General features: G+C 52.4%; 1 protein-coding gene across 4 annotated transcripts; it reads right to left on the reverse strand.

Moving 5' to 3' along the window:
- Window positions 1-831: 831 nt before the first annotated feature.
- On the reverse strand, window positions 832-25,544 carry Rcc2 (regulator of chromosome condensation 2). 4 transcript variants are annotated; one of them, XM_038333422.2, is made up of 15 exons: window positions 25,133-25,544; window positions 24,532-24,763; window positions 24,265-24,370; window positions 23,510-23,797; window positions 17,930-18,023; window positions 15,402-15,545; window positions 12,462-12,593; window positions 11,563-11,651; window positions 10,553-10,667; window positions 7,525-7,691; window positions 6,096-6,276; window positions 5,782-5,887; window positions 4,965-5,037; window positions 3,482-3,559; window positions 832-2,986 (listed from the first exon to the last, which is right to left on the reverse strand). In XM_038333422.2, exons 4-15 carry the CDS (start codon window positions 23,786-23,788, stop codon window positions 2,882-2,884), a joined length of 1,563 nt encoding a protein of 520 aa, XP_038189350.1. In that variant the 5' UTR covers window positions 23,789-23,797; window positions 24,265-24,370; window positions 24,532-24,763; window positions 25,133-25,544; the 3' UTR covers window positions 832-2,881. The 4 variants fall into 4 exon arrangements, with proteins under 4 accessions (XP_038189350.1, XP_038189348.1, XP_038189347.1 ...); XM_038333420.2 differs by having other exon boundaries at window positions 24,265-24,404; XM_038333419.2 differs by lacking the exon at window positions 24,532-24,763.
- Between the last annotated feature and the right edge of the window lie 1,890 nt (window positions 25,545-27,434).

Raw genomic sequence — 27,434 nt, forward strand, 5'->3', positions numbered from 1 at the left:
GACCCCACAGGACTGGGGTGGATAAAACTTGCTGAGACTGCTGAGATCTAGGTTTGATCCCCAGCACCAAAACCTAAAAAAGGCCGAGTCAAAAACATCTTAGGGTCAACATTTGAGTGTGGTAGAGCACACCTTTACTCCCAACACCTAGAAAGCAGAGGCAGGTAGACCCGAGTTCATGGCCAGCCTAGTGTACACAGCAAAATTCAGGCCAGAGGAAGCTATGTAGTGATACCATTTCCAAAATCAAACATTCAACACACCCGACCCCCATAAACATCAACGGCTAGCCACCTTCATGCCCAGTACGCTCCCATTAACCAAGGGCTGACACATCACATATATGCTGGAAGCAGGAAGCTAGCCTAAGCTACATGAGACCTTGTACCCATGAAACTCCTGAGCTGGGACATGTGTCCTGGGGCACCTCCGTGGACACTCCCACTAAGGAAGCCTGTGGCAGTTGTCAACATGACAGCCTTTGGCCATCCATTTTTTAGGGATGGTCAGGGCTCTCTGTACTCCTCTAGCCCAGGATGGCCCAGAAGCTCTTTAGGGGCTACTTTCACCCTCTTTGGACACTTTTTAAAAATATATATATATTATGTATACAGTGTTTTGACTGCATGTATCCCTGCGGGCTAGATTAGGGCACCAGATCTCATTATGGATGTTTGTTAGCCACCATATGGTTGCTAGGAATTGAGCTCGGGACTTCTGGAAGAAGAGTCATCTCTCCAGTCTTCTCTGGACACTCTTATGGGGCATGCGCACAGTGCTGAGGGTGCAGTCCATATTACTGAGGAGGAAACACAGAGCCGAGGCAGAGCAAACAATGATGCCGTTTATTTAAAATGTTTACTCCAAGAAATATATATAAAAAAAAGACAATTAACAGCACTAAACCAGGCACCTTCAACCAAATCACACCATCCTCGCTTGTTCCCTTCCTGCTACCCTCTCATCAGTGACTGGAAGACTTCAGCAGTCCACGGGCGGCCAGAGTGGCTCCCGCCCAGGACTTCCCACTGTCCCTGTTCTAAAGGTGTTTCCCAGTGGAAAGCTCAGGTGGACACTTTAGTCTAAAGGAAGGGGTTGTGGCTGGACTCAAGGATCTCTCCCCAGAAGGTACTTTCTGCTCAACCCCCACCTCCGCACTAGCCAGGAGTTGACTGCTGGCTATGGTTTGCTCCCTGGAAGATGAGCCCAGCTCAGCTGAGGGCTATTGTATCCTCAGCCCTCTTGGTGACCACACAACTCCAGGACAGAGAAGCATACACTGAGCAGCACTAGCCAGAGAGAGCAGGGAAGGCTCAGGCGGCATGTGGAGGCAAGGGGTGGCATCTGGGGTGACCTGGACAAAGCAGGTTAGTTTTGCAGGAGCGCTGCCACTGCAGAAGCTTGTCCCTGGACTGACTAGCTGAACACGTGATGGGAGACAGTGGGAACTCGGATCCGTTCCCGCCAGGCCATGGCGCTGGCCGAGACAAACATACCTTGCAAAGCCAGAAGCTGCTGTGGAGCACTGGGGCGGGAAGAAAGCAGCGACTAAATCATTTTTGGCATTTTAACATAGAGACAGCAACAAGCGTCACAACACCAGAAGCGAAACCATAAATTTGAAGACCAGAATTAACTTTCTCATCCACCCAGCCTCACACTTCAGTTCTCCCCGACTCCCCCAAAGCACCACGGAACTAAACCTAGTTAAAGCAGCCGACACAACCCAGACCCTCTGGGAACCAGGGGCCCCAGCCCGAGCTGCCACCACACTCGGGATCCAGGAAAGGCACCTTGGAACTCAGCCGCAAAGTCAATACCAGGACGGGCTCGGGAAGAGGGCACTTGTGGGGATGTGGGTGGCAGTCACAGCATCTGCGCTGACACGCGGGGCAGGGGATTTCATCAGGAATCCCAACTATTTGGTACCAGAGCCAAGCAAATGCAAGCGCCAAAGAGCATTGGGGCCAGCAGAATGGCCAAGTCTCAGAACAGGATGCCATCCTAGGCAGAGGGGACAGGCGAAGCATGCAGGCGACAACAAGTCACAGAGGACTGAACACACACTTGACTGCTGGCTGATCTCTAACTGGGAAGCGCAGTCTGGACTCCACAGGGAGCCATAAACCAGGCCCTTCAACAACATAAAGGGTCCCCACCTTGCCCACCCCCCATATCCCATGGTCCCCAATTCTCATTTGGACTCGAGAGCTAAAGTAGATATAAATGGCTAAACACAGAGACCCCAGTTCCCCCACCAGGGGGGATATGGCTGGTTCTACAAATGCTTCAGCCAAAAGGCAGTGGGCCTTGCAGACAGCAAGCCAGCAAACAGCTATTGGGTGGAGGTGAGGGGCAGGAGGACCTACAAGCAAGTGACCAGGTCTCCCAAAGCGGGCAAGCAGGAGCTGGGTGGAGACCGAGCACTGGGGATTTCTTGGCCTAGAGGCTGCTGGTTCCTGGAAGGGCCGTCTCTATCTGGGAAAGTGGCGATTCCTCTCCCACGTGGCACCCACTCGGATCACAATGCTAATTATGGCTGGAATGGGAGGGCTGGACAAGGATACTCAGGAGGGGGAGAAAAGAAATACAACTTATATATATATGTATATAAAAAAAGCCTAAATTGCTCTGAGTTCCTGCCTGTCTTGTACAACGGCAAGCTGGCTATGAGCAGATGTTTTAATCAAACATTGAGGGAAAAACACTTTGGAAAGCATACAGAAAAAGGTAGTTAACGCTGAACTGCTTGGAAACGGAACCGCAGAGAGGCTGACCCAATGCATCGTCGGTCAACTTTTGCTTCCTAAATTCCTTGTCTGACTTCTGGTCCCAGTGCACGTGGAAATGACAGCTGCCACGAGGGGAGTGCCACCCTGCCTCAGAGGGTGCGTGGGGTGTACTCGGGCAGCCGCTTGAGCTTCTCTCTCTCAGCCTCACTCTCGTCTCGTGCTATCACCAAGGAGTGTGAATAGCCCATGGCCACCTGCAAGAACAGCCAATGTCAGCAACACAAGCACCCCACATATCCCAGGTGTCGGATGCTCATGCGCTGGATTCACTGGCTCAGTGGGGGTCAGAAACTGGGCTGGGCCCTTGGAAAGCAAATTAAACCCTTCTCTCCCTGCTAAATGTTCAGTGTCACAGGCCCAGATGGAAGGCCTTGAAGCCCCGTGGGCAGGGACAGGGTGCAGCTCCACACTGCACTCGCTTTCCAGATCAAAGGGCAAAATGTATTTGCTGAGGGACTAGTTTTCCCAACCCTGGCCCAGTGGCAAGGATCCCAGTTTGTGGAGGGTTGGGGAGTGACGACCATCGAACCAGGAACTTGACAGGGACCTAGATCAGCACCCCTCTGTCCTCCTCTTGCTGCAGGCTGTACCCCTTCAAACACGCAGCCACAAGGACAAGAAAGCCAGTCAAGGGATGTTACACAGCTCAGCAGACTGGGAATAGTGGTGACACCACAAGCCCCACTCACCTGTTCTGAGAAGATGCCATCCAGGGTCTTCACCTCCTGAGCTGCAGTAGAAGATTTGGGCTTGTGGTCCCCATATCCCTGGAAAGACAAAAACACAGACAGTGGGAAGGTCTAACCAAAGGAAAATGTTGTGTTTCCAGGCATCACTCATGGAGGTAGGAGATGAAGACACTGTGATTATGGGACAAAACACGCAGAGCACTAAGTGGCAACATCAGACACCAGAGGTTAAAAGGAAGTGGCCAAGGGCTGTTGGAGCGCACTGGACCAAGGGCGGTTCGCCCTGAGGCTTATCCCGTACCCTGGTCTCATCTTCCCAAATTTGAGGCATAACCCTTAAAGCAGCATCACCTTCCTGCCCCTCAGGCTGTTACTAAGCCCACTGTTACTAGGACACAAAGTTGTGTTTAGAAGAAATTTAAAAAAAAAAAATTTTTCAAAATTTTGTGTTTGGGTATTTTGCCTGCATTGTGTTCCAGGTGTGTGCCAGGTAACTGCAGAGGCCAGAAGAATGCATCAGATCCCCTACAACTATAGTTATAGACAATGGTGAGCCACCAATATGTGTGTGTGCTGGGAATGGGACCCTCATCTGCAAGAGAAGGAAGTACTTATCCCATGAGCCATCTCTCTAGCCCCAGAAGATCAAGTATTTTTTGACAGAGGGTTTTAATTTGTAGCTTAGACTATCCTGTAAGTCACTACTCCACCATGCAGTTCAGGCTATCAAAGACCATTTTTGATGGGCCCTGAAAGCTGTAACAGCCACGTGTAGTGGCAAAAACCTTTAATCCCAGCACTTGGGAGGCAGAGGCAGGCAGATCTCCGAGTTGAGGCCAGCCTGGTCTACATAGCGAATTCCAAGACAGCCAGAGCTACATGGTAAGTTGCTGTCTTAAACTCCAAACAGAAGCTGGACACTGGCGGCACGCACCTTTAATCCCAACACTCCACAAGACAGAGGCAAGCGGATCTCTGAGAGTTTCAGGCCAGCTTGAATACAGAGCGAATAAGACAGCCAGGGCTACACAGAGAAACTGTTTTGAAAACAAATACACAAACAAACAAAAACACACCATCCATCCTTCTCTGAAAACACAAAACTGGAGGAAGGGCCTCAGTCTCAGGAGGGATCTTGGGTCTGGGAACCTGAGGAGTGGCTGTGGCCCACGGACACCAGTGACTGCTTGAGGGGCAACTGAGAGCTCTGCCTCTGCCTCTACCAGTGAGAAATGTCTGGAGGCCACAGGAGTCATACACTGCTTTCTGTGAGCGTGGGTGACGGGCCCCAACAGTAGGACGTCACTATAGCCCCACAGGTCTGACACCTCCCACTGCCCTGTTCTACTGCATGGATGGCAAGCAGCCTCACCAACCAGCCAGGACAGCTTTAGAACTTAAAAACCAAATGAACTCTCCTCATGCCCATTTCCAGGTCTGTCTTGGCTAGTCCAGCTCTTCCCAGACCCCAGGGAGGGCTCACCAGTTCCCCGAAGGTCGGCGACGGACCCCAACTGATGGTGCTCTCATCGGCTGCCACAATGATGCTGCTCTTCCTGCAAACAGGCAGAAGCTGTCACCACCCACCCGAGGCAAGGACATCTTGCAGGGGCACCTGTCCCACTGACTTGTGTCAAGGACACCTCTTAACACACCTACCACCTCCATACCGCAAACTCAGCAAGGAGCGAGAGGCTCCTCCTGGCCAGGGACGGTCCGCATTCATTAGCGGATCAATACCAGAGCCAGGGCCTCATTGCCCATCTCTGTCCTGGGCCTTTCAGAGGGAGAGTCCTTTGGGAGAAACACTAAGGTGGAGAGGAGGACACATGAGGACAAAGTGACAGTCCAGCCTCAAGAGAGTTAACAAGAGGGACACTAGGGCAGGGGTGGAGAACAGACAGACACAGGGACCAGGAGCAACAGCTCAGAGCCAAGCTAACCAACCCACATACACCCAGATTTATCACCTATAAGCACTGGGTAATTCAGCAGGTACCTTCAATGCGAACATCAAATTAAAAGTTGTTTCCCTACCCACTTGCTGTGTTAAGAAAGTAAAACCCTATAGTTTCCAAACTCAGGAAAAACTGCCTTATAAAACTTGCAGAATTACTTTCCATGAAGGAAGGAGCCAACTATCCCCTCTCCCAAATTTTGGGGATTTGGTATTTCCTACCACCAGCCAAGAAGACCCTAAGTCAGCCCTCACAGAAGCCTTCCCAAGGCCACAGGCACACAGGGCACCTAACAGTCACAGGAAGAAACAGACACCACGCACCCTTGACACAGTCACTTACCCACATGCGAGGCTCCGGATCCGCCAGCCACAGAGGTCCTGCACTGCTTTCGGGTACATAGTAGACTCACGGGATGTATTGGTGGCCCCCCAGAAAAACAGGCCACCTAGAAGGAGCAAAGTACATCAGTGTCACAAGGAAGCATCTCAGGACACCAAGGTGATGAACCTGCTTAAATGGACATTGCAGAGATAGAGTCAGGGACAGAATGGCTATGGGCCCTATGTGGGGAACAGCTATCCCAAGAGGGAAAACCTTGCACATGGCTCGAACCATGGGACCTGGGAAGACGGGTGGGGGAAATAGACACCGACCCACTTCACTGACGGCAAAGGAGCAGGTATAGCCAGCGTAGATCTGGGTCGCACCACGCCCTGGAAAGTCAAACAGCTTCACCAGGCGAGGCACCATCTCATCCTTCTGCTCTGCATGGCCCAGTCGGCCGTAGCCACCAAAACCCCAGGAGAAGACTCGCTTCTGTGAGTCCAGGACCAGCTGCAGGGAGAGGAGACACAGACTGTGACTCGCAGGTCATGGCTTCTGCCCAGAGGACCTGGGATAGCAGCAGATGGCAAAGGAGCAGCCCAGAAACTTCACAGCCTATAAGGCAAGAAGTTAGCTGGCCACACAGACAGCCAGCAGGGGCCAGAACACACTTCCTTTATAAAGGTATGATTTTCTTTTTTCCTCCCTGTAGCAACACTTGAGTTCCTATTCCAACACTGTCTAAACTACAGACACAGGAGGGAAAGGCTGCTACCTACCTGCTCTGCGCTTGCCGGTCACAGGTGCACACAGGTGAGGCAGGCACAGGATGTGCCAGCTGTTTACCATTTGCCTTTTCTCTGTCTTTGGGGTTTCACATCTAAACCCCATGAATGTGCAAACTCAGCATGGAACAGAGGATGTACAGTTCAGGGCCAGAGCACTTGCCCAGCATGTACAAAGCCCTAGGCTCCATACCAAGCACTGACTGCAAAACATGTAACACGGGTTGCCCCAAGGTCAAGATTGGCATCCTGGTTCAAGGACTTGCAGGCTCGAGACACATGTGTTTATTCACTGAGCACCACCAAGTTGACAGAGAGTGGCCCTGGGACTCAACTCTGGGATTCCTTTCTGCTGTCAAAGCAGAACACCCAAAGCAGACACACCTACTCTCAGCAAAGAGATCGAGAAGGGCCAACGACAGGTGCACACTGCTCACCCCAGCATCCAGGAGGCAGAGGCAGATGCAGAGGCAGGAGGATCTCTGGGAGTTTGAGGCCAGTCAGGGCCACAGAGTGAGACTATCTTAAAAAGAGGATTGGTAAGATGGCCGAGCAGGCGAAAGCACTCGCCATGCGGGGCTGCTGACTAGAGTCACTAGTGTCCTAACTCCCACATATACTCCTTCAGCGCCTATGTCCTCACAACGACGAAGAGCTCAAGGCAGCAAATGCACACAGGTTATCTTCCCAGGGTTATTCTGCTCAGATGACCTTTAGGGGACACACCCTCAATAGTTAACCATGCATACCCTAGTATGAATTCATATTCATAGTGACATAATTCATATTCATAGCGACACAGTGTGTGCACACACACACCTGGATGTTCATGTTCTGATGTGTCTGTGGCAATCAGATCATGATGGGAAACTCACCCAGCCTAATGACATTAAGCCCGAGTAAGGCAGATACCCAGGACCTGTCTACATGAGCACGGATGGTTTTGGACAGTAAGAAAAAAAAGAAAGCTTACTGTGTGATTAGCACCACAGGCTACATCTCGAACTACCACATTTGGGACAGGCAAGATCTGCCCATCCTTGGTCTTCTCAATGAAGATGGCCACCCGCCGGGGTACCAGCTCACAGTCATACTCTATCCGCTGTGCCCGGGCGATGAACTTCCCGTCTGAGTTGTGTCCTGTGGTAAGCAGAGTCAGCATCAGCAACAGCAGAATGCATAGAGCATGGAGGTACACTACTGCATTTGTACTGTCACAGGCCCAGGGGCCACCCTGCTCCCAGCCAGAGACCTAGCCCAGTCACTTGGTCACGAGCTTGTGGGTAACTTAAAATGCGTAAGGATACCCTATGTAATAGGACCATAATTTGGGACAAACCCTACATACACTCTAGGAGGAAAAGGAAAATGGGTTTCCTCCTGTGGCTGAGGTCACAACAGCAGGCAGCTCTCATCGTAAAGCCAATCAATCTACCAAGCACCTGGAGTTGGGAGTTCCGAGGACATCCAGAAGGGAAAGGGTGAGCACGATCGCTCACACAAAATTCTTCATTTCTATCTACAAATGAGTAATTTAAACATACTGCAAAGGACATATAAACCTGGAATTCACAAACCACCTGCAAAAAGTCATGAGGGACTGGGTCGGCATTAGCTTCATTGGTAAAGGGCCTGCTCCAGCCCAGCACTGAATGCGCATGTCTGTGGCCCTAGGACCCAACATTTTCTGGCTTTGTGCATTGGTGGTATATCCTAGCACTTAAGAGGCGGAGGCAGGAAGATCAGGAGGTAAAAGTTATCCTTAGCTACACAGGGAATTTCAAGCCAGCCTGGGCTACATTGAGTCTATTTCAAAAACAAACAGATAAGGCATCGTGGCCCACCTTTCATCCCAGCAATCAGAAGCAAGGTGATCTGAGTTTCAAGCCTGTCTAGTCTACATAGCAAATTCTAGGCTAGCTAAAGAAAACAGTGAGAACCGCTCTCAAAACAAAACAACCAACAACAACAACAAAAAGTAAATAAATAAAACCACCAAATAAACAGAACAAGTCACCAAGTCACAAGGGGCCAATCTGGGCCCACTAGCCAAGACCCTGGTTGCTTACAGTCCAGAATGTTCTCAGGCCCTGCCCCACCTCTCAGAAGTGCTGTGACAATGTGCGCTGCATCCACCAGGCAAGGACTGACCCATGGGTGAAGTGCTGTCATGGCAAGACACTGGCTGGTCCCCAGTAGGCTGCGGTTCTGCTCATCAGACCTTTACAGGCGGGGATGTGTGGGTGCTGCACTGCGAAACAGCCCTGGACCACAACCTAAATGAGCACATCAGGGTACTGGGCTTGGCTTAGGTGTTGTCGAAGCTGGCCTTCTGTGGCAGTTCAGATCACCCTCACACACCACTGGGAGGTCCCAGGCACTGAAAAGCCTGAGGCCACCAGGGACCTCGCCATCTTCCCAACAAGCTCTCTACTACTGACCAAGGCTCCAAGCAGTGTCTGCCCAAGTGTTAACCACACCCAGACTTTCCCGAGAGCAGCAGGTAGCCCCTGCCACTGTTTTTCTTCCACCCCCTTACAGACATTGCACTCAGCACCTGGCTGCTGCCACAGTGCAGGCAACATTTCCTCCAGGAAGATGGGGTGGGGGCGGCTACCTTCTCCCCTGGGAGGAATTCAATGTCCTTCCCTGGTCAGCCATCCCTAGTCAGCCAGTCACTGCAACAGAACCCCTTCTGAAATCACATTTGGATTCTAAAGGCAATGTTTACCCCAAGACAGGAGCAGAGCGGGAGACTGGGCTGTGTTTAGCTTTGAGACAGCTTTCACTATGCAGCCCTGGCTGGCCTGTAACCCAGGTAAACTACGCCACCCTCAAAGCTGCTGCAATCCTCCTGCCCTGCTCGCGGCTGCTAGGATCACAGGTGTGAGCCGGCACAGCTGGCTCTGAGCAGGAACATGCTTCAGAGTGAACTGCTGAGTTCAGAATGAGAGGCTCTGCACACCAGGTGAAGCGAGGTTCCTAGCTGCACACAGTGCCTAAGTGTCGCTCCAGAACCATTCCATGAACACCACCCTTACTGCAAAGATCAAGTTGCTGAAGACAAACAGGCTGGTTCCATCAAGATGCTTGTCTAAAGGTGGCAGGCAAGCTCCACACGTAGCAGGAAACAGAGAAACACACTTCCTGTGCTGGGCCTGGGTATGGCTGGAGGCCTGCCTGTGGCTATGGAAACCGTTTATCCAACAAGCCCTGAGAACTCCCTGGCAACCAGCACGGATGTGCGTAAGGGGCTGGTCGAACTTCTTATTCACTTCTGACTCGAGGTATATTTAGTTTCCAAGAGTCACTGTTCCCTGTAGTCTACGGCCAGTGCAATGCTCTGCTGCTATTTATACTCTCCCATCTGTGCACTTCTAATGACGCTGGGACCCAGCAACCCAGATCCGGAGCTGCTGCAGGCTGTTCAGACACCAGCAGGGGGCGCCCACACCTCGCCTCCTGCTCAGGACTGGAGAAGGCACCAAACAGCTGCCTTGGGAGTCAGAAAAAGGAAAATAGAGACCTTGCAAAATTCGGGTGGCAAGCTTTGCCAGCTCTGAGACTGACCTCCTCTCTTCTGCTCTGTGCCTGTATAACACCCACTGCGGTGAGGGATGAGCTGCAGACATGTTAGCTGCCTATCCAGTCAAGATTCTCAGAACCTCACCCTTATGTAATTCTCTCACTAATAAAGGCTGAGACTGGCTCGGCTTTTGTCCTTCTTTCTGTCTGAGAGTCTCATACTAATGGATTTCCAAACCAAAACAAAAGCTTTGCCAGATTCAATCCTGATGTTTTCACTGAGGTAGAGCATCTTGACCCCTGTAACCTGTGAGTTAACAGCAAGCTGGCCTGCGGAGCATGAGATGCACTTAGCAGGGAGCAGCTACTATCTGGATCAATTACCCATACTTGTAACATGTGTGCACAGCCCCACACTGCCTTCTGGCTCTACGTTTAGTTAGATTACAGAGCTTTTAAGAAATAGACTTCCATACCCAGCTGGCCATATTCAGGGCACCCAAAGGAATAGAGGTTGCCTTTACAGTCCATCAGCATGCTGAATTCAGCCCCGCAGGCCATCTTGGTAATTGGCTGCCCATTGTACATGATCTGAAAAGAAAAAGCCAACTTTCAGCTCCTTGTTATCTCTTCCTTATTCCACCCTGGTGCAAAGCAGAGGGCTTACCACGGGGGTGGATTCTAAGGCTCCACGGCGGCCACTTGAACACCTGTTAGCACAAAGCTGACCACCCCCACCCTCCTAGGACAGCAGAGGCTTCATACTCTGGAGTCTCCTAGCAGCAATCACCCCCACCCCAAATCATCTGGCTCAAGCATAGGGACCAGGGCTGGAGGCAGCAAAGCCCTGCAGTGACCCCAAAAGCTGACTTCTGGTGCTAATACTGCTATAAGCCTCAAACAGGGAAGTAACAAGCAAGGCTTCCCACCACACAGGGACAGGCCCTGGCAGAAGGAACAAGCATTTAACCCTTGATGGTGTGGGCAAACATGGCGCCCAGGCGCATCCCATCCTTGCCCATTCTAACTATTCAACTGCACTCCGTAACTCATAGCTAACAAAACAGGAGTCCTTCATTATCCCTCAAACCCTACAGGCATAGCCATAAGGTTCTCCCCCATCCAAGTCATTGGCAGCCGGCACTGTTTTCCAGAGTGGAAGCCCACTGCAGAACCTCTCACTCCATTCTGAGGTCAAAATTCAGTATCTGTCGGACGGTAGTGCGTACCTTTAATGGCAGCACTTAGAGGCAGAGGAAGGTCGTGTGGGTTTGAGGTTAGCCTGTTCTAAAGAGTAGGTTTCAGGACAGCTGGACCTACACAGAGAAACCTTGGGGGTATGGGGCATGGGTCACAAACAACAAAACCAGAGTGTCTGCAGGTGAGGAAACCCTTGCATACCACGGCAGGGCTGACCTAACATTGCTCCTCTCCATCACATGTTCGCAAAACCAAAGCTGCCCCAAGTCCACAACCTTGCTTGTACCTGAGCAGGGCTCGGGACAGCATCTGTCTGGTTCCCAAGGCCCAGTTGTCCCATCTTATTCTCTCCAAAGGCAAACACGGAGCCAGTGTCTGGAAGGAGAGAAAAACATGACAGAACAGGATGTAAGGGGTCAACATTTTCAAATGGATTTGGATCAGTATTAGGAAAACAGCTCACCCTGTAGTGATATTTTGTTTGTGATCTAACGAAGCTTACCCAATCAGAGTGCAGAGCTATGCCACTAGTTAGCCATAGAGGCCAGACTGTGGTGGCATACACCTTTAATCCCAACACTTAGGACAAAGAGGCAGATGGAGTCCAAAGCCACAAAAGAGTGATCTAAGAGAAACGGAGCCAGAAGTGGTGGCTCATACCTTTAGTCTCAGTACTTGGGAGTCACACACCTTTAATCCCAGCACTAGGGAAGCAAGAGACTGGCTGGGCCAAGAGAGGACTATAAGGCAGGAGGAGACAGGAGCTCAGATGCAGTCTGAGGATTCGTAGAGACGGGATCGCCCCTTCAGTCTGAGCACTGGTAGACGTAAAATGACTGGCTGCTCTGCTTCTCTGATCTTCGGTATTAACCCCCAAAACTGACTCCATTTTATTAAGAACAACCAGAATTCATGCTACGTCATCCACTGAGAGTTGTGTGTGTGGCCATCTGTCCCAAGGACGGCAAGGGTAAGAAACAGAGCTGAGTCCGCCACAGACAGGACCTGATCTGGGCAGCCAGGGGCCACCATAGGGCGCTCACAGCCTTCGGGAGATGCCCACCAAACTGGGGCATCATGGCCCTTTTGACACTGGCCCAGACTCATTCAACAACTTCACCTACCCCGGAGAAAATATCTTTGTAGCCTTTGCCTCAGCTTGAGCAAAGAAAGCCACCTTCTTACCTGTCAGCGCCAGGGTGTGGTTGCGCCCACATGCTGCCAGCACGATTGCCTCATGACTGAGTGCCTCGATGAGTCTAGGGGCTTCAACCCTCTTGGTATCGCCATGGCCCAGCTGCCCCTTTTCATTCCGACCTGTGAGGAAATCATGGCTGGCTAGTCAGCAATGCAAGGACAAGCTAAGGCAGCACCCACTCCATGCCCCAAAACAAACCTTCAGCAAATCCCCGAGAGTATGATGAGCCTGGCTACTCTCCGCAGTGAAAAGGGCCCCCCTGAAAATATCCCAACAGGAAGTACACAGCTACGGGACCATGCTTGTTGGGGAATATTATTTTCAGATGTGTGACTTGTTTATGCTGAATTTGTTAACTCTGAAGTTATTACTGTGCCTGTCTGAAACACCTGATGGTCTAATAGAGATGAACGGCAGGCCAACAGAGGGGCAGGAGCAAGGATAGGTGGGGCCGGCAGGCAGAAAGTATAACTGGAAAGAGAACAAGGAGCAACTGGAGAACAAGAAGAGGACATCAGGGGCCAGCCACCCAGCAAGCCACAGAGGAAGAAAAAAGCCCAGGGCAAAAGGCAATTAAGATAATGTAAGAAAAGCTTACAAGAAACAAGCCAAGCTAAAGCCGGGCATTCATAAGTAATAAGCCTCTGTGTGCGTGATTTATTTTAGGAGCTGGGTGGCAGACCCCCTCAAAAAGCCAAAAGAGAAAAACATCACATAACACAATCCCAATGGACCCCCAGTCCCTGTTACCCCAGGAAATGCTTGGTGTGGCCTGGATGCTCCATAGGCATCAAGCTTTAGAAACCCCGTTCCCACTTGCCTTGCCACGGAAGTCAGGAATAGTGTCCCCTCCTCCTCATAGAGGGTCTGATTCCTACTGTTGATCTTCATTTCTTATGTCCATCCCCACCCTGTTATAAGATCCAAGCCCTGAGGCTGGAGAGATGGTTCAGTGGCTAAGAGCACTGGCTGCTCTTCCAAAGGACAGCACCCACAGGGCAGCTTCCAACTATTTGCAACTCCAGCTCCAAGGGATCTGACACCCTCATATAGACATGCATGAAGGCAAAGTCCCAATGTACACTAAATAAATCTTTAACAACAAAAAAGCCCAGGCCCTGAGTACCCTCACGACAAGGGTCACCTTCGTCAGGACAGCTGTGCTGTACCCATGGGCGTGTGAAGGCAAGACGGGGACCAATCCCTGTGGAAGCTTTGCACAGCTCCTCAGGGAGCCCTGATTCAGCTGAGAACGGGCAATGGGTGGGTTCCAGGGACAGCTGGAAGCCCTGAAATCCCACCCAGGTTCTAACACAGATCCAAAACAAAACCGAGTAACCCCAGGACCCTCTCTCTCAGAGATGCACATGAGGAAATCAAGGTGGAGACGGCAGAAGGCCATGGGCAGGGTGGGGTTCCCACTAATCTTCCCCAGTGGTGAGCATCCCCTTCTGGTTAGTTCAGTGACGACAGGTGAGTGAACTGAGGGAGCCACAGCACACTGCAGGAGGCAGGCAGACAGGGGACCAGCCTTCCTCATAGGGGGACCCCTCCCAGCAGATGGGCATCAATTAAAGGGCTAATTTCAGGGTCAGCGCTGGATAAGCGCTAACTTCAAGAGGAACCTGCCACGCCAAGTCCAGTGGCAGGCAGGCTGGACACCGCTCAGAGGCCTGGCACAGAGCAGCAGACTCTACTTCCTGATCGGGATGCCTCTGACACCCCTCCCCTCCCCCAGTGTCTCACAGTGGTCTCATGACGTCCTGCAGATCTCTACAACCCTGCTGCTGTTCTAGGGAGCTCCCCCTACTCTTGCTCTGGAGGAAGCACTCTTGGCACAGGGTCTGCCCTGAGGTGCAATCGAGAACCCCAGTACAGTGAGACCAGCATGGAGATCAAAGAGGAGTGCTGAAGCCAGGGAGCTGATCTAAAAGGCCTTGGCAGGTACTGAGGACGCAGCAGCAGGGGATGCGGGAGGGGCCCTAGACCAACCCAGAGAAAACAAAAATTGGGGCAGATGCTGGTGTGCCACCCAGAGCCTGGGAGAATAAATTTGGGCCACACACACTTGTTAGATTTTTTTCAACAGAATTATAAAATTAGCAAAGTGCAGAGAAGACGGCAGATGTTAATATATTTGGACTCTGGTACAGCAGCTCATGAAATCACCAAAAAATGGCTCAAACAGACCAAAATAAAAACGTCATATGGACTAGAAGCCAGCCAAAGGCTAGAAACAAATGGAAGAGAAGCCAACTCCCCCAGCTGCACGAGCCCTGTAGCTTGGATGACGCGAGCCTTGTGCAATACCTCCTCCTGGCCCACCTGGAAAAAAATGACAGCTGGGAGCCACAACACAGCCTGGCAGGAGGGAGGCAAGGGAAATGTGGGCAAAGGTCCTAAATCAGACCCGAGGCCAGGAGCCCCAAGGGCTCAGCCACAGGGGTCTTGTAACAAGATGTGGTAGCTACAAAAGCCAGGGGCGGCATTTAGATGCTGGGGACACAGGCCTCTTGTCACATGGTGCTACAAGCAGGACAAGGGCTGAGTGCAGGGACAATAGGCCAGAACAGATGGCTGGTCAGAAAGATCACACTTGTCTCAAGTTCAGAAAAACATTCTTCAAGAAGAATTCAAAAGAACAGGAAGTAATGAGATGGCTCAGCAGATAGAGGAACTGGCTGCACAAGCCTGGAGACCTGGGTTCAATTCCCAGAACTCACAGAAATGTGGAAGACAAGAACTGACTTCCAAGTTGTCCTCGGGCCTCCACATGCACAAATGTTTAGACACACACACACGGGGGGGGAGGGGGGGTGAGGGGGGGGGAAGCAGCCATGGATCCAGATGGAAGACACCTCTCCCAGGTGACCCTAAGTCACACTTGACTTGACAGAGTGTGTGTGTAGCCCACACCCAATACTTACCCCAGCTCCACAGCTTCCCTTCTGTGGTGATGAGGAGGCTATGGGCAGCACATGAACCCGAAACCACGGTCCGCACCCGGACTCCTGACAGGCACCCATACCTATGGGGCCCCCACAAATTCTGACCAAGGTTGCGATAAGCAGCTGCAAAGGGAAGAACACAAATTAAACCCCTGCAGAGCACAACTGGACAGGTGAGGACACCCCAACATATCACCAGGGGTTGCAAAAACCAAGCCTGCCTGGTGTCACTGGCCACCTCTACAGTGATGGCACCAACACCTCTCCTCTGACGCACACAGCTGCTGGGTCCCAACCCTACTACAGGACAGGGTGGCCTTCTTGCACCCTACCTGTAGTGACACGTGCTCATCACTGGGTGCTCCCATCTACCCGCCTACCTGCACCTCAGCCTTCCCACAGCCAAAAGGCAGGTCGTTCTCAGTAGGGTTTGGTGTCCCCATCACCCTCAGACCTACCTGCTTCCTTGGATGGAGGGCGTATTGCCATCCACTCAGCTTACCACACCCAGGACCTCAGCCTATCGCCTGCTTGCCCAGCAAGTCATTTCCCCTACACATCCTCCCATAGCCCTACTAGCCCTTCAGACTTTCCAGGAAACCCACATCTGACTTTGCACTGTACCCCCAATTTAACCTGTACCCCACTCCAAGCATCCCATCTATTGTAACTGCCTCTGTGACAGGCAGTAGGGACCAGGCCATAGACATGCCCTTTCCACTCCTACTTCCCAAGGCAGGGGTGTGACTTTCTTTACCTGCAGGACAATGGTGGCTATCTTGAGAAACTAGCCACAGTTCAGGTGACTCAGACACAAGACTTTCCACTGGTCACCCATGAACTGCAACAGTACCAGAGACCAGAAGAGGTCGGGGTACAGCTGAGAATGGCCAGGTTCTTGACTAGCTGGCTCCCTAGCATCCCGCCAATGCCTCTTTCCCTGAAGAGGGTGCCACCATCAGCCACAAGAACATCAGGCCGCCGGGCGGTGGTGGCGCACGCCTTTAATCCCAGCACTTGGGAGGCAGAGGCAGGCTGATCTCTGAGTTCGAGGCCAGCCTGGTCTACAAGAGCTAGTTCCAGGACAGGCTCTAGAAACATAGGGAAACCCTGTCCCGAAAAACAAAACAAAAAAAAAAAAAAACCAAACAAACAAACAAAAAAAAAAACAAAAACAAAAAACATCAGGCCATCTCCCAGTTCCAGGGACTCCCACCTCCCATTTCAGTCGAGAGGAACCCAAGTCAAAGTCAGCTGGCAGTGGTCTCAGCTTCAGAGCCAGGCTGGTAGACATTTATCCCTCGGTTTCCAGACCCCCAGGACCTGGTCCTTACCACAGGCTATAGCAAAGACCACCATGCTGCCACATAAACCAGGCCACGTTTAAGGTAGGTAGTTGCAAAGATCCAAGAGACAGGGTGGGCAGTATGTGTTCCTCCTCTACCTGCATACTGGTGAGAAGCAAACCTTGCCAAACAGCTCTAGGCAAAGTTACAGACAGCCTAGACATACCTAAATGACTTCGGAGACAGCAAGGCCAGGAAGAGCAAGTGAAGATGGGGATAGGAGGCTCCCTGGGATGGGTAGGTTGGCAAGACTCCCAACACTAGCCCGGGGTGCTCTGGACTTGTGGCACACAGAGGGCATGGGAGGGAGAGTTAGATAAAGGTACCCCTACCATATCTACAGGGCAATAGACACACTGGCGAGCAGGAACCCTGTGTGCCCTCGCTGCAATGGCCACTCTGTTCACTCATGAGGACTGGTAGGTGCCCAAGGCTGTGCTGAAGGATGGGATCTTCCACAAGAAGGAGCGGCAGCAGGTCAGCTCCATCCACACCACGCAGGACACCCTATTGTCTTCCTGAGGCAGGATGATGGCAAAGGCTCTAGGTTTGGGCACTAGGGTGTGCCGGTGTTCAAATATTTGTTCACGGACAAAGCAATGCTGGGAAGCACTTTGGGCATGTTTCCAAATGAAATCAAGAGCCATCAAATGTGGCACTGTGCCAGTCAGCCCTCTTCTGAGAGGCCCTTCAGGAAAGGACCCATCTTCTACAGGCAGCAGGACACAGGAAGACAGCAGGTCTGCACCCATTCTCTCTCCACAGCTTACTAGTCCCACTGAGTGTTCTAACAAGCGAGTGAGTAGCCTGGACATCTGTCTGGGGCCTCATGGCTCCTCCAAACAGGGCTAGCCTCTTCCTTGTAGTGAAAGGCAATCTCAAGGACTCAAGGGGCCATGCCTGTTTGAGCACTCCATTCCCCTGAGTAACCTGAGTGTTTTAAACACAGGACTGTGAAGGGACAAGCCTGAGACCAGGGTTAGCTCAAAGGCAGCACCCTCCCCTCAGTAGAGCAGCTTTGTGGCCTCAAGCCATTTGCTTGGCTTCTCTGAACAAGCCCACAAACACGGAAAATACCTACCTGGTGGGCAGGTACTAGCATTCCTCTGGCCCCCTGGTTTACAAGAAGCAGTCAGTCACTCATCTTTCAGTTTCTCATACCTTGCTGCTTAGGCACTTCCTTCCGTCCAATCAAGTCCCAGTTTGTTGCCCCAAAAATCAAAAGCTGCCCTTTGCATTTAGACCCTTCGAGTTTCTAGAGAAAGAGAGAGAGAGAGGGCCAAGAATTAGCTTGTTAAGACTGTCTGCGGTTGGCATTCACAGCTGACCTAGGAAATAGACACAAGGTCTCTCTCTACAGCCTCAGCCGTGTGGGTTGCAAATGTGCACCTGGCTTGAAAAAACTTCTTGGCTGGCACTTTCAGACTGACACAGGGCCCATCCAATAAGCCCCGCATCTATGTGCTCCAAGGTGGGAGACCCCAAGCCCATCCCCAGAAGTCTCAAGATTGAGCTCAACACTAATGCTAAGCCAAAGGAGAGCTCTGTTCTCCCCATTCAGGAGCCACACCCCGAGGCCAGGTACACATCCCACACTCTAAGCATCATGGAGTACTGGCAGCCTTCACACTTCAAGCCCCGCATGTCTTCCTCATGGTCACCACATCAGTCCCGTGTGCTGCTCACAGTAACAGATTTTTAACAGGAAAGAAGGAATGACAGCTGGGTACCTATCTTCATCTGGGAGATGAAAAGGGTAAAGACAAGGCGCAGCTTTGGTGGGGCCCGCAGGGTCTGATGCAGAGGGGTCTTTCATGGATCATTCGATGCTGTCCACAGCGGGGACAGGACCAGTGGTTAAAGGGGGACTTTGTCACTGGAACGTCTAGACAAGAGCATGCCTCCTTGTCCCCTCCATATTTAGAGATGGGATTTTGCTCTGCAGTTCTGACTGCCTCTCAATCTCAGTGGTCCTCCTGCCTCAGCCTCCCCGCACCAGAGTAGAGGTACACAGCACTGCACCTGTCCAGCCATCTTAAACACAGAAACCCATAGCAGGGCTACTGATACTGAGCCCCACTGCCCATACAGAGCTCACACTTTAAGGCCACTACACAAGTATGGACTGTGCCCATAAAATCATTAGTACTCTCTGCCTTCAAAGAATTCGAATTCATTATTCTTTCCTTTCAAAATTACTTGTAGGCTGCTGAGCTGGCTCAGAGAGATAAAAGAACTCATCGTGCAAGCCCGATGAACTGAGTTCAAATCCTCAGGAGCCATGGCCTGTGTGTGTTCATACTCACACACACAAACAATAAATAAAACGGATGTCTTTGAGGAAAATGCACTTTTGCTTTGTTTGAGACAAAGACTCACTATGTAGCCCAGGCTGGCCTTCATTTATATAATCCTCCTGCATCAGCCTTCCAAATGCTGGGTTTCCAAACACACTTCGTGGGGGCAGAGAAATGGCTCAATAATTAAGAGCATTTTTTGCTCTTATAGAGGACTCGGACATGCCCACAAACATGGAGTTTTGTGTTCCTAGTACCCAGATCAGGTAGAGAGTGGCTTAGAACTCCGTGTAATTCCAGTTCCAAGGTATCTGACACCCTTTGGCCTGAGAGCATCTGTGCACACATGGTGTAAGCTGGCGCGCCTGTGCGCGCGCGCGCGCGCGCGCACACACACACACACACACACACACAAACAGAAATAAAAGAATTCTTTGTAAAGCATATTGTAAGCTCAGTGGTAAATGTCTAGCCTGGGCAAATCCTTGGACTCCATCCCCAGTACAATAGCAAATACACAATAAATAAGAGCAACTAAATAAAGTTGGTTGCTAGGCTCAATCTACGTACCTTACCCCTACTCCTCCATCCTTAAGAGACCCTTGTGGAGGCCTGGAGCAAACCAGAACTGAGCAGCAGCTGCAGCCCCAAACCTCCAAGCCCACAGTGGCCCCAGGTCAGCTGTCCTGGACAACACCCTCTACGGGTCTCCAGCAGCCACATTTTATGGGGGGAGGGTAGATCTGACAGCCCAGGTGTTCCCAGTATTATGGTCCAGGAGGCAGATAGCAGGGACCAAGCTTCAAGACCGACTCCGCTGCAGGCCCAGGCCTCACAGGACTGGAGTGGCCTCCCTGTTCAATTATTCAGGAGTGTGGAGTGCGAGGCAGCCTTCCAGCACCGGACTCGAGTTACCGATGGGAGCCACTTTCCCTTCCCCTCTCCTTTGTTGAAAGGCAGGTGTGGCTGGAAGTCTACGAGCCTCAGCCCATAGCCCCAGGCCCTCTGTAAGGCCATCACTTACTTGTGTATGCTCGACCATTCTTCAGGTCAGGACTTTGAAGGGGCCCTAGCAATAGAGGGGCAAGGTCTCAAACCCAGCAGGACTCCAGGCCAGACAGCACCGCACTAGCAGGTTCCGTGGAGGTCAAGGGTTCCCAAGCTCAGCACTCGAAGAGGTAATCACACAGCAAAGCTTCGTGAGTGCTGTGGCCACCCCGAGTTGAGCTCCACCAGTCCAAGGGCTGGCGGCCAGTGTCTACTGCCTACTGCCACCCCTGGGGTTCCTGAAGCTTTCATGCCAGCTGTATGTACAGGAAAGCCCTGTTTGTGGTCAACCTTGCCTGGCTGCCCATGAAAAACATGACCTGTTACACTAGCTCCAGTTTTACATCATGGCCCGTGTTCTCACAGAAGAGGAGTGATTGATTGCATCCACTGCCAATACCTACACAACTCTTTACTAGTAACCCAACAGTTCATCTCTACAGCCTACATCTTCCCTCCTTCTTAGGAAATAGGAACTTTAACTAGTGCTATTATAATGCCCTTTCAAGCAAAGCCCCCAGCAAAAAAAAAAAAAACCTCAACCACAGAATTGCAACAACCTATCCCATAAGCCTGTTGGCCCTATCCAGAGTATCGGGTGAGCAAATGGATTTGGGAGGGCTTGGGGGCTCAGTGGAGGAGCATGTGCTTAGCCCTGGACTCACTCACAAGCACTGGAGGGAAGGAGGCAAGGAGGGAAAGACAGGAAGGAAGAACAAAGCCCGTGGTTTCCCTGCTCTGCAAAGGCTATCCCAGCCTACACTGTACCTGAAGGCATGTAGGCAAACAAAGGCCAAGAGTCCAGGATGGGGGAACTCCATCTCACCTAACTACATACCTCCCCATGACTGGTCACAAGACTGACCTGGGCCCAGATGAGTGGCCAAGACAGAAAATGAACTGAGTATCTTTAATGAACAAACTGGGAGTACTTGGCCACAGCAGTTTCTGAACTGTCGCCCAAGTACACTTCACAAGGCTGAGAGTCAACCTCTTCACACGTCCATTCACTGATTCCCTGGGAAGAGGATCACGGAGCAGGTAACAACAGTCCCTGAGGGCTTCCAACCCTCCCACTTCAGGCTTGGCCTTCAGCTATGTTCACTATGAATGGACAATGTGTCTCAGGGGTCCATGAAACCTTAGCAACCCATTAAAAAACCCACAGACCAGGCGGTAGTGACATACTCCCTTAATCCCACCACTTGGGAGGCAGAGGCAGGTGGATCTCCAGGCTTAAAGCTAGCCTGGTCTACAGAGTTCCAGGACAGTCAGAGAAACCCTGCTTCAAAAAACAAAACAGCAAAACACCAAACAAAAACCACTCAGAGCAGGACCGCCTGTGCCACTCACCAGTTTCTGAGGATTCAAGCAAGACTACCGGGAATGATGAATCAGCCTCTTCCTTGAAAGACAAAATACACATCCTAAACAGCTACCTGTGAGCCTCCAATCCTTGACTAACACGGGACAAGACGAAGTCGCTAACTTAGGACAAGACTGAAGTTTTCTACAAACAGACAAGTCTCCTGCCTTTCCTAGCACACCTGCCCCTCAACAATGCATGCACGTGGCTCATCTTCCCAAGCCCAACACACCTGCAAGCTCAGGATAAGGGAAGGAAAAGGCCAGGGGCTCAGACACTGGCAGAGGAGCCTCCTTCCAGCAACCCACAGGGGAGAGGCTGGTGTCTGTTCAGTGAAATAACTTCTAAAAGATCAAGAGACTTTAGCCTACCACAGCAAACAGTCCCTGATCTGCCTAGCAGAGAAAGACCATGATGGCCCTTGGGCCAGAGACACTGGGCAGCCTGCTGGCCTAGGCCTGTGGGAAAGAATGCAAGGCTGTGCTCTTGACCTTGAGAAACCCAAGGCAGACTTGCCAGGTGCAACAATGTATCTCTTCTGAATCCCCACAGGCCTCTGCCTTCACCCATCCTCTATGGCCCTGTTTTAAGGTGACAGACACAGCATTTAAGTTCCTGTTTCTATACATATACGGGAAGTTAGCTGTACACATAAAATAAGCACAAACTGCAGGGGGCTGCTTCCCTCAGAGATGGCATGTCCCAGAACAGAAGGACACAAAGTGCCAACTGCAATCCGGGGTTGGAGGAGGCAGAGACAGGTCTCCAAGTCCCTGCTACACGCCGTTCTTCCATTCCTCAGGCAATCCACTTCCACTCCGTGGGCTAAGATATCTTTCCAGACTATAAACTCGCTGCTCTAGCAGTGGACTAGAGCAGTACAGCTGCTAGCTCAGACACAGATAATCCAATTCTACGTGACTTTCCCAAGCTCGCGAAAAACCCCACACAAGAGGCAGGACCCCCATCATGCCTCCCCCCCCCCCGTTTTTCGAGATAGGCCTAACTTCTTAACCCTGTCCTAACTCTCTGAACGGGGTAGTAGGAGACCAATTGGTGAGTTCCTCTTTTAATAGGCGGGCTGAGACCATCGCGCTATGCCTCATGGAGGGTTCCCCTGCATGCCTAGCCAGGCCCTTCCTTCCACTTCAGGGCTGTTTGTGAAGTACGTTCACGGGCGCGATCTGCGATGGTTAAGGGCTCTCTACGATCCCGTCTAGTGTGCCTGGATGGCCGTGAGGCACCCAGGTCCCTTTAACACTTGTCACCTCTCCAGAGCACCCTCCGAAACAAGGGTGACACTCTCCGAGGCTTAAGCCCCATCTCTTTCTTAGGGTTAATACGAGAATGTAGTCTCTTGCCGGGATGGAGAGCAAAAGTGTATCAAAGAAAACTTGCACACAAAGTTCTAGGAGGGACGCTGCGAACCCTGGGCCCGGCTCGCACCGGTCCTGGCTGGGCTTTTCCCGAAAGCATCAAGTCAGACGGCGGAGACCAGAGCGCCCAGGCGGGCCGACCCCACCGGCCCCACGCCGCGGCCACCCGAGGCAAACAAAGCCCAGCGCCGCTCTGCGGGGGGTCGCGGGTGGGAGGAGGCGAGCCCCCGGGCGGGGAGGGCCTCCGAGGAGCATGCGCTCTCAAACCCGAGCGGCCCCCACCATGCCCCGCGCGCACCGGCCGGCCGACCGCGCTGAGTACCCAGGGAGCATGCGCGCCGCGCGCAAGGCCCCGCCCCCCCGGGGCGCCCGAGCCGCAGCGGCGGGAACCTCAAAGCCCCGGCGCGAGCCGGCAGCTCCCGGCGGGTTGCCCTCCCCCCTAGAGAAAAAGACGCAGGGGGAGGGGAATAGAGCGAGGGAGGAAAACGCACCCGCGGCAAAGCGACAGCCCCCGCGTGGCCACGCACGCCCGGCTCCCTCGGCCCGGGACCAGCTCCCCCGAGTTCCCCGCGCGGCGTGGGGGGAGGGGCGGGGCGTGACCCCGCAGAGCCCCTCCCCCCCAACCGCCAACCGCCCGCGCCCCCGCCCCACTCACGACGCGCTCCTTCGTGTGCTCGGGCTCGGTGATAACCGCGGCCGCGCCGCCCGCTTTGCCCGCCGCCGCCGGCCTGGCCGCGCGCTTGCCGCCGCCGGGGGCCCCGTCCAGCTCCGGGCCGTCCTCGTCGCCGCTGCTGCCGCCGCCGCTGCTACTGCTGCAGCGCTCGGGCCGCTCGCGCTTCCTGCCTGCGGGGCCGCCGCGCCTCCGAGGCCCCGCGCGCGCAGTGCCGTTGCCCGAACTCGGCTCCTCCCAGGCCGCCCCCTTCTTCCTGGGCATGGTCGCGGGCTGCGGAGACACGGGCGCACAATGCACACGGGCTGGCGGCAGGGCGGGGGAGGGGAGCGCGGCGCGGCGTGGGCCGCCCCACCTGCTGCTCCCTCGCCCCTCCCCACGCCGCGCGCCACGCGGGGACCCCCCGTCGCCCCAGTCCGGCCCCAAGCACCTGCGAGCACGCGCGGAAAGAGGAACTTTCGTGGGCCCCCTGCCCGGCCCCCGCTGTCCCGCACTCGCCCCGTCTGCTTTTTTTTTTTATTGATTTTGAACAATGGGATCTCTGTCTGTCTCCGATTAAACCACGTGGATCCGCCTTCCTTCCCCTTCTTATTCATTCCGTTCCCCAACCCCCCCTTCCCAGCGTTGTTTTTTTTTTTTTTAACCTTTCTCGTTGGGGTTGGGGGGGAGGAGAAAAAAAAAGGAAAAAAAAAACTTTCCCAGACCCTGCAAACTGGTCCCTGACGGTTTCCAGCCCCTACCTGGTTGGAGTGATGAGAAAAGGGAGGGGGAGCGGTTGAAAAGACGGGTCGACGGCTTCTTCTCTCCCCGGCCGGGACGAGGGCTCCAGCCCACTCACCAGATACACTTAAAATGTAAATACGAGCTTCCAGAACAAATGCTACAACACAAAACAGAAACACATGTGCGGCCCGGCGGCAAGCGAGCGCGCGCGCGGCGGGCGGCGAGGGGCCCCGGGCGCGCGCGCCCCCTACCGGCCGGAGGACCCCGACGGCCGTGCCACCCACCGGAGCCTGCGTCCCGGGCACCCGGCGCCACGCCGCCAGCCCCGTTGGGCCTGCCGCTGTGCGCTCCGCACGCCCTTCCACGCAGCGCGGCCTGCGCGTCACAGGCGTCTTTGGGGCTCCAGAGAGTGTCAGATTCTCTTGTTTTTTCCTTTGAGCGTCTAGACAGGTCACCTGAGGACACTCGCTGGAAAATAGTTGCTTTGCTCACGCAGCAGCCAACGAGGGACGTGCCCTAATTGAGTGATTGGAATGAAAGATGAATACAATTTGAATAACTTTCTCCTGTGCGGGCTAGATTTTTATTTGCCGTGGATGTGTCCCCAGGATGCAGCCGGGTGCTGTAACATGGTCAAGTTACATAAAGGTTTGATATACTAAGAAAGTAGTAATTAGCGGGGGTTGGGGGGGAGGCATAGGTGGACTTGAAACTATGGTGAAAAGTTTTTTTCTGTTACCATATTTACTGCGCCCCCAGTACAAGCAAGACAAGATGCAAGGGAGCTAGATGCTCAAAGTACAGACGTAGAGAACAAGATATCTGCCCTATTGGAAGGCGGAGTAAGGAGAAAGCTTAAGAAATAATTGAAAGCGTGGTACTTACTCCATTCCAGGATCAAGGAAGGTGTTTCCTGGGCAAGCTGGGTTGAGCAATTTAAAGAATCCGACCTGCCAGGAAAAGCATTTTCCCAGCCCCATAGAATAGTGCAGGGTTCCCCGGAAGGGAAGTGGCCAGAAGTGCTGGGGTGAGATTAAAGTGGCAAGGCTGAGAAGTCGACAGGCGCCAGCTCGTGGAACCGGGCAAGCAACGTGCAGGATGGTCGATTGGACAAAGATCGACTTGGCTGGTGCCAGGGGGAGGCTTGCATCTCAGTGTCACTTTCTCTTCTACCAAAGGATTCTTCCGTTTTCTTTAGGGTTTTGTTTTGTCTCAAGCAGCCCAGGATAGCTGAACCCTCCATGTAGCCCAAGCCGGCATTGAACTTGATCCTCTCTCTCCCCCTCTCAAGTGCCCGAGTTGACTACTGTGAAAGGTTTTTTTGTTTTTGTTTTTGTTTTTTGTTTTTTTTTGGCAACTTTCTTGGTTGACTAGAGAGTTCTAGGGTCTTTGCGGTTCATTCTTTATATCGAGAAGCGGGGTGGGGGGGGTTCACTCTGAAAGCAGACAGAGACTCCAAGAGAACCAAATCTAAGTTTGATAAAGTCACAAGTCTGTGTGCCCCGAGAGCCGGAAGCACTTACGTAAAACAACTCCGAAGATGAGCATCAACTGCTACATTTTGGAGATATTCGGGTCAATACCACATAGGAGCACCGTTTGAAAGCCTCTTAATAGGCCAGGCATTCGGAAAGATTGAAAAGATTAAACCTTGAGGCTTTGATATAAAACATTAGAACCAACCAGAAAAGAATTCTGCCTTAAGTGTGCCGTCAGATCCCGGTTTCAGGAAACGGCATGCCAGAGCTTGTCGGGGGAGGTGGCTGGTTGGGCGTTTATCTTCCCGACAACACCCTGTGTGGCCAATTAGAAACGCTGAGGGCGCCTTTAAAAGGCTTTCAGGCAGCGAATGTCTCTTTCTTTCTCCAGTCCCATTATACTGCTTTCTGTCGGCGTAAAAAGCACATGCGTCAGAACCGCTGATGCAACCCGACGCTAATATCACGTTGCATCATCTGACCCAAGGTGTGGTGCTTCCAAAACTGGTTTTTCCTGAGGCCGCGCTGGAGAAGCTGCGCAGTTGGGGGGTAACACCCACCAACTGGCCCACCTCGGGGAGTGATAAAAGTGTTTTCTGCCGCTACATGCCTCAGTTCCCCACTATTTCAGACCCCGGGAAAGCCCGAGTGACTCCTCTGGCTGAGATAGGGTGCAGGCGCGCGCACACACTCATCAGCGAGGCACGTCGGCAGCTCAGCTTATGTAACCAGTGTGACAGAGTGAGGTGCATCTACAGGGCAAGCTGGGAATGCTCCTTCCAACTCCCACTTAAGCTTGGGTATTTTACTTCATTTTAGTTGAGCAACTGCTCAGGGACAGAAGAAAGGGGTGAAGATGAGAAGGGAGAGGAGGCACTGAGACTTCTGGGCCCTTCTCTCTGGGCACAGGTGACTGGTATCCGTTTGTACATGCAAATATGGTGATCTTGCTGTTAGCCTTTTCTGTTACTCCTTAATAAAGGTTGGACTCAGTGACAGCCGACAGCCAGAGTCCTTCCCAGAGGGGCGATTCCATCCAGCTGGACGGTAGGAATCTCCCTTTAGTCCAAAGAGTCTCTGGTCCCATTTATATAAAAATGAAGCCAGCTACTGCTGGTGGAAATGATTTTGTATTTTAGACCAGGTTCCTGTACTCCAGGCTGGCCTTGAACTAAAAATGTAGCCAAGAATGACCTTCAACCTTTTGATTCACCTGCCTCACCTCTGGAGTGTTGAGATTACAGGCATGGACCACCATAGTCCATTTATATGATGCTGGGAATTGAATCGGCTTCATACATGCTACGCACTCTACCAATCCATGCCCCCAGCTCCAGATGGAAGTGAATTCTGATGGTCTGGGTATCTGCAATTGGACCACAATAGGATGATATCCAATCTGCCTGTGCTATTAAACCAGGAAGGAGGGAAAACTACTGAACCCTTGAATAGGGGAGGTCCATGATGCAAATATCCTACAGCATAAACACTGGATTTGTTTGTTTCATCTGGGTTGTTTTGTTTTGTTTTCCTTTGTTCTTGAAACAATGTTTCACCGTGTAGCTCATGCTGGCCTTACACTGGTATCCTGTTGCCTCACCTCCATCATGGGCTTGTACCACCATACCCAACTCACACTACACTTGAAGACAAAATGATTCATGACAGAGTTCATGAACAGTTTTATTATATCAATGTGGGCTTGATGG

This window comes from Arvicola amphibius, chromosome 6 (assembly GCF_903992535.2).
Source record: "Arvicola amphibius chromosome 6, mArvAmp1.2, whole genome shotgun sequence".
NCBI classification, from domain to species: domain Eukaryota; kingdom Metazoa; phylum Chordata; class Mammalia; order Rodentia; family Cricetidae; genus Arvicola; species Arvicola amphibius.

What these genes read in the sequence shown, in the direction of transcription:
- Rcc2 (XM_038333419.2), bottom strand. Translation starts at nt 25,227, where the DNA reads ATGGGGCTGGGAAAATGCTTTTCCTGGCAGGTCGGATTCTTTAAATTG. An exon ending in CCCTGAATATGGCCAGCTGG is followed by an intron (nt 7,692 to 10,552) that starts GTATGGAAGTCT and finishes TGCTTACCACAG; the next exon opens with GACACAACTCAGACGGGAAG. An exon ending in ATGGCATCTTCTCAGAACAG is followed by an intron (nt 2,987 to 3,481) that starts GTGAGTGGGGCT and finishes CTGTTCTTGCAG; the next exon opens with GTGGCCATGGGCTATTCACA.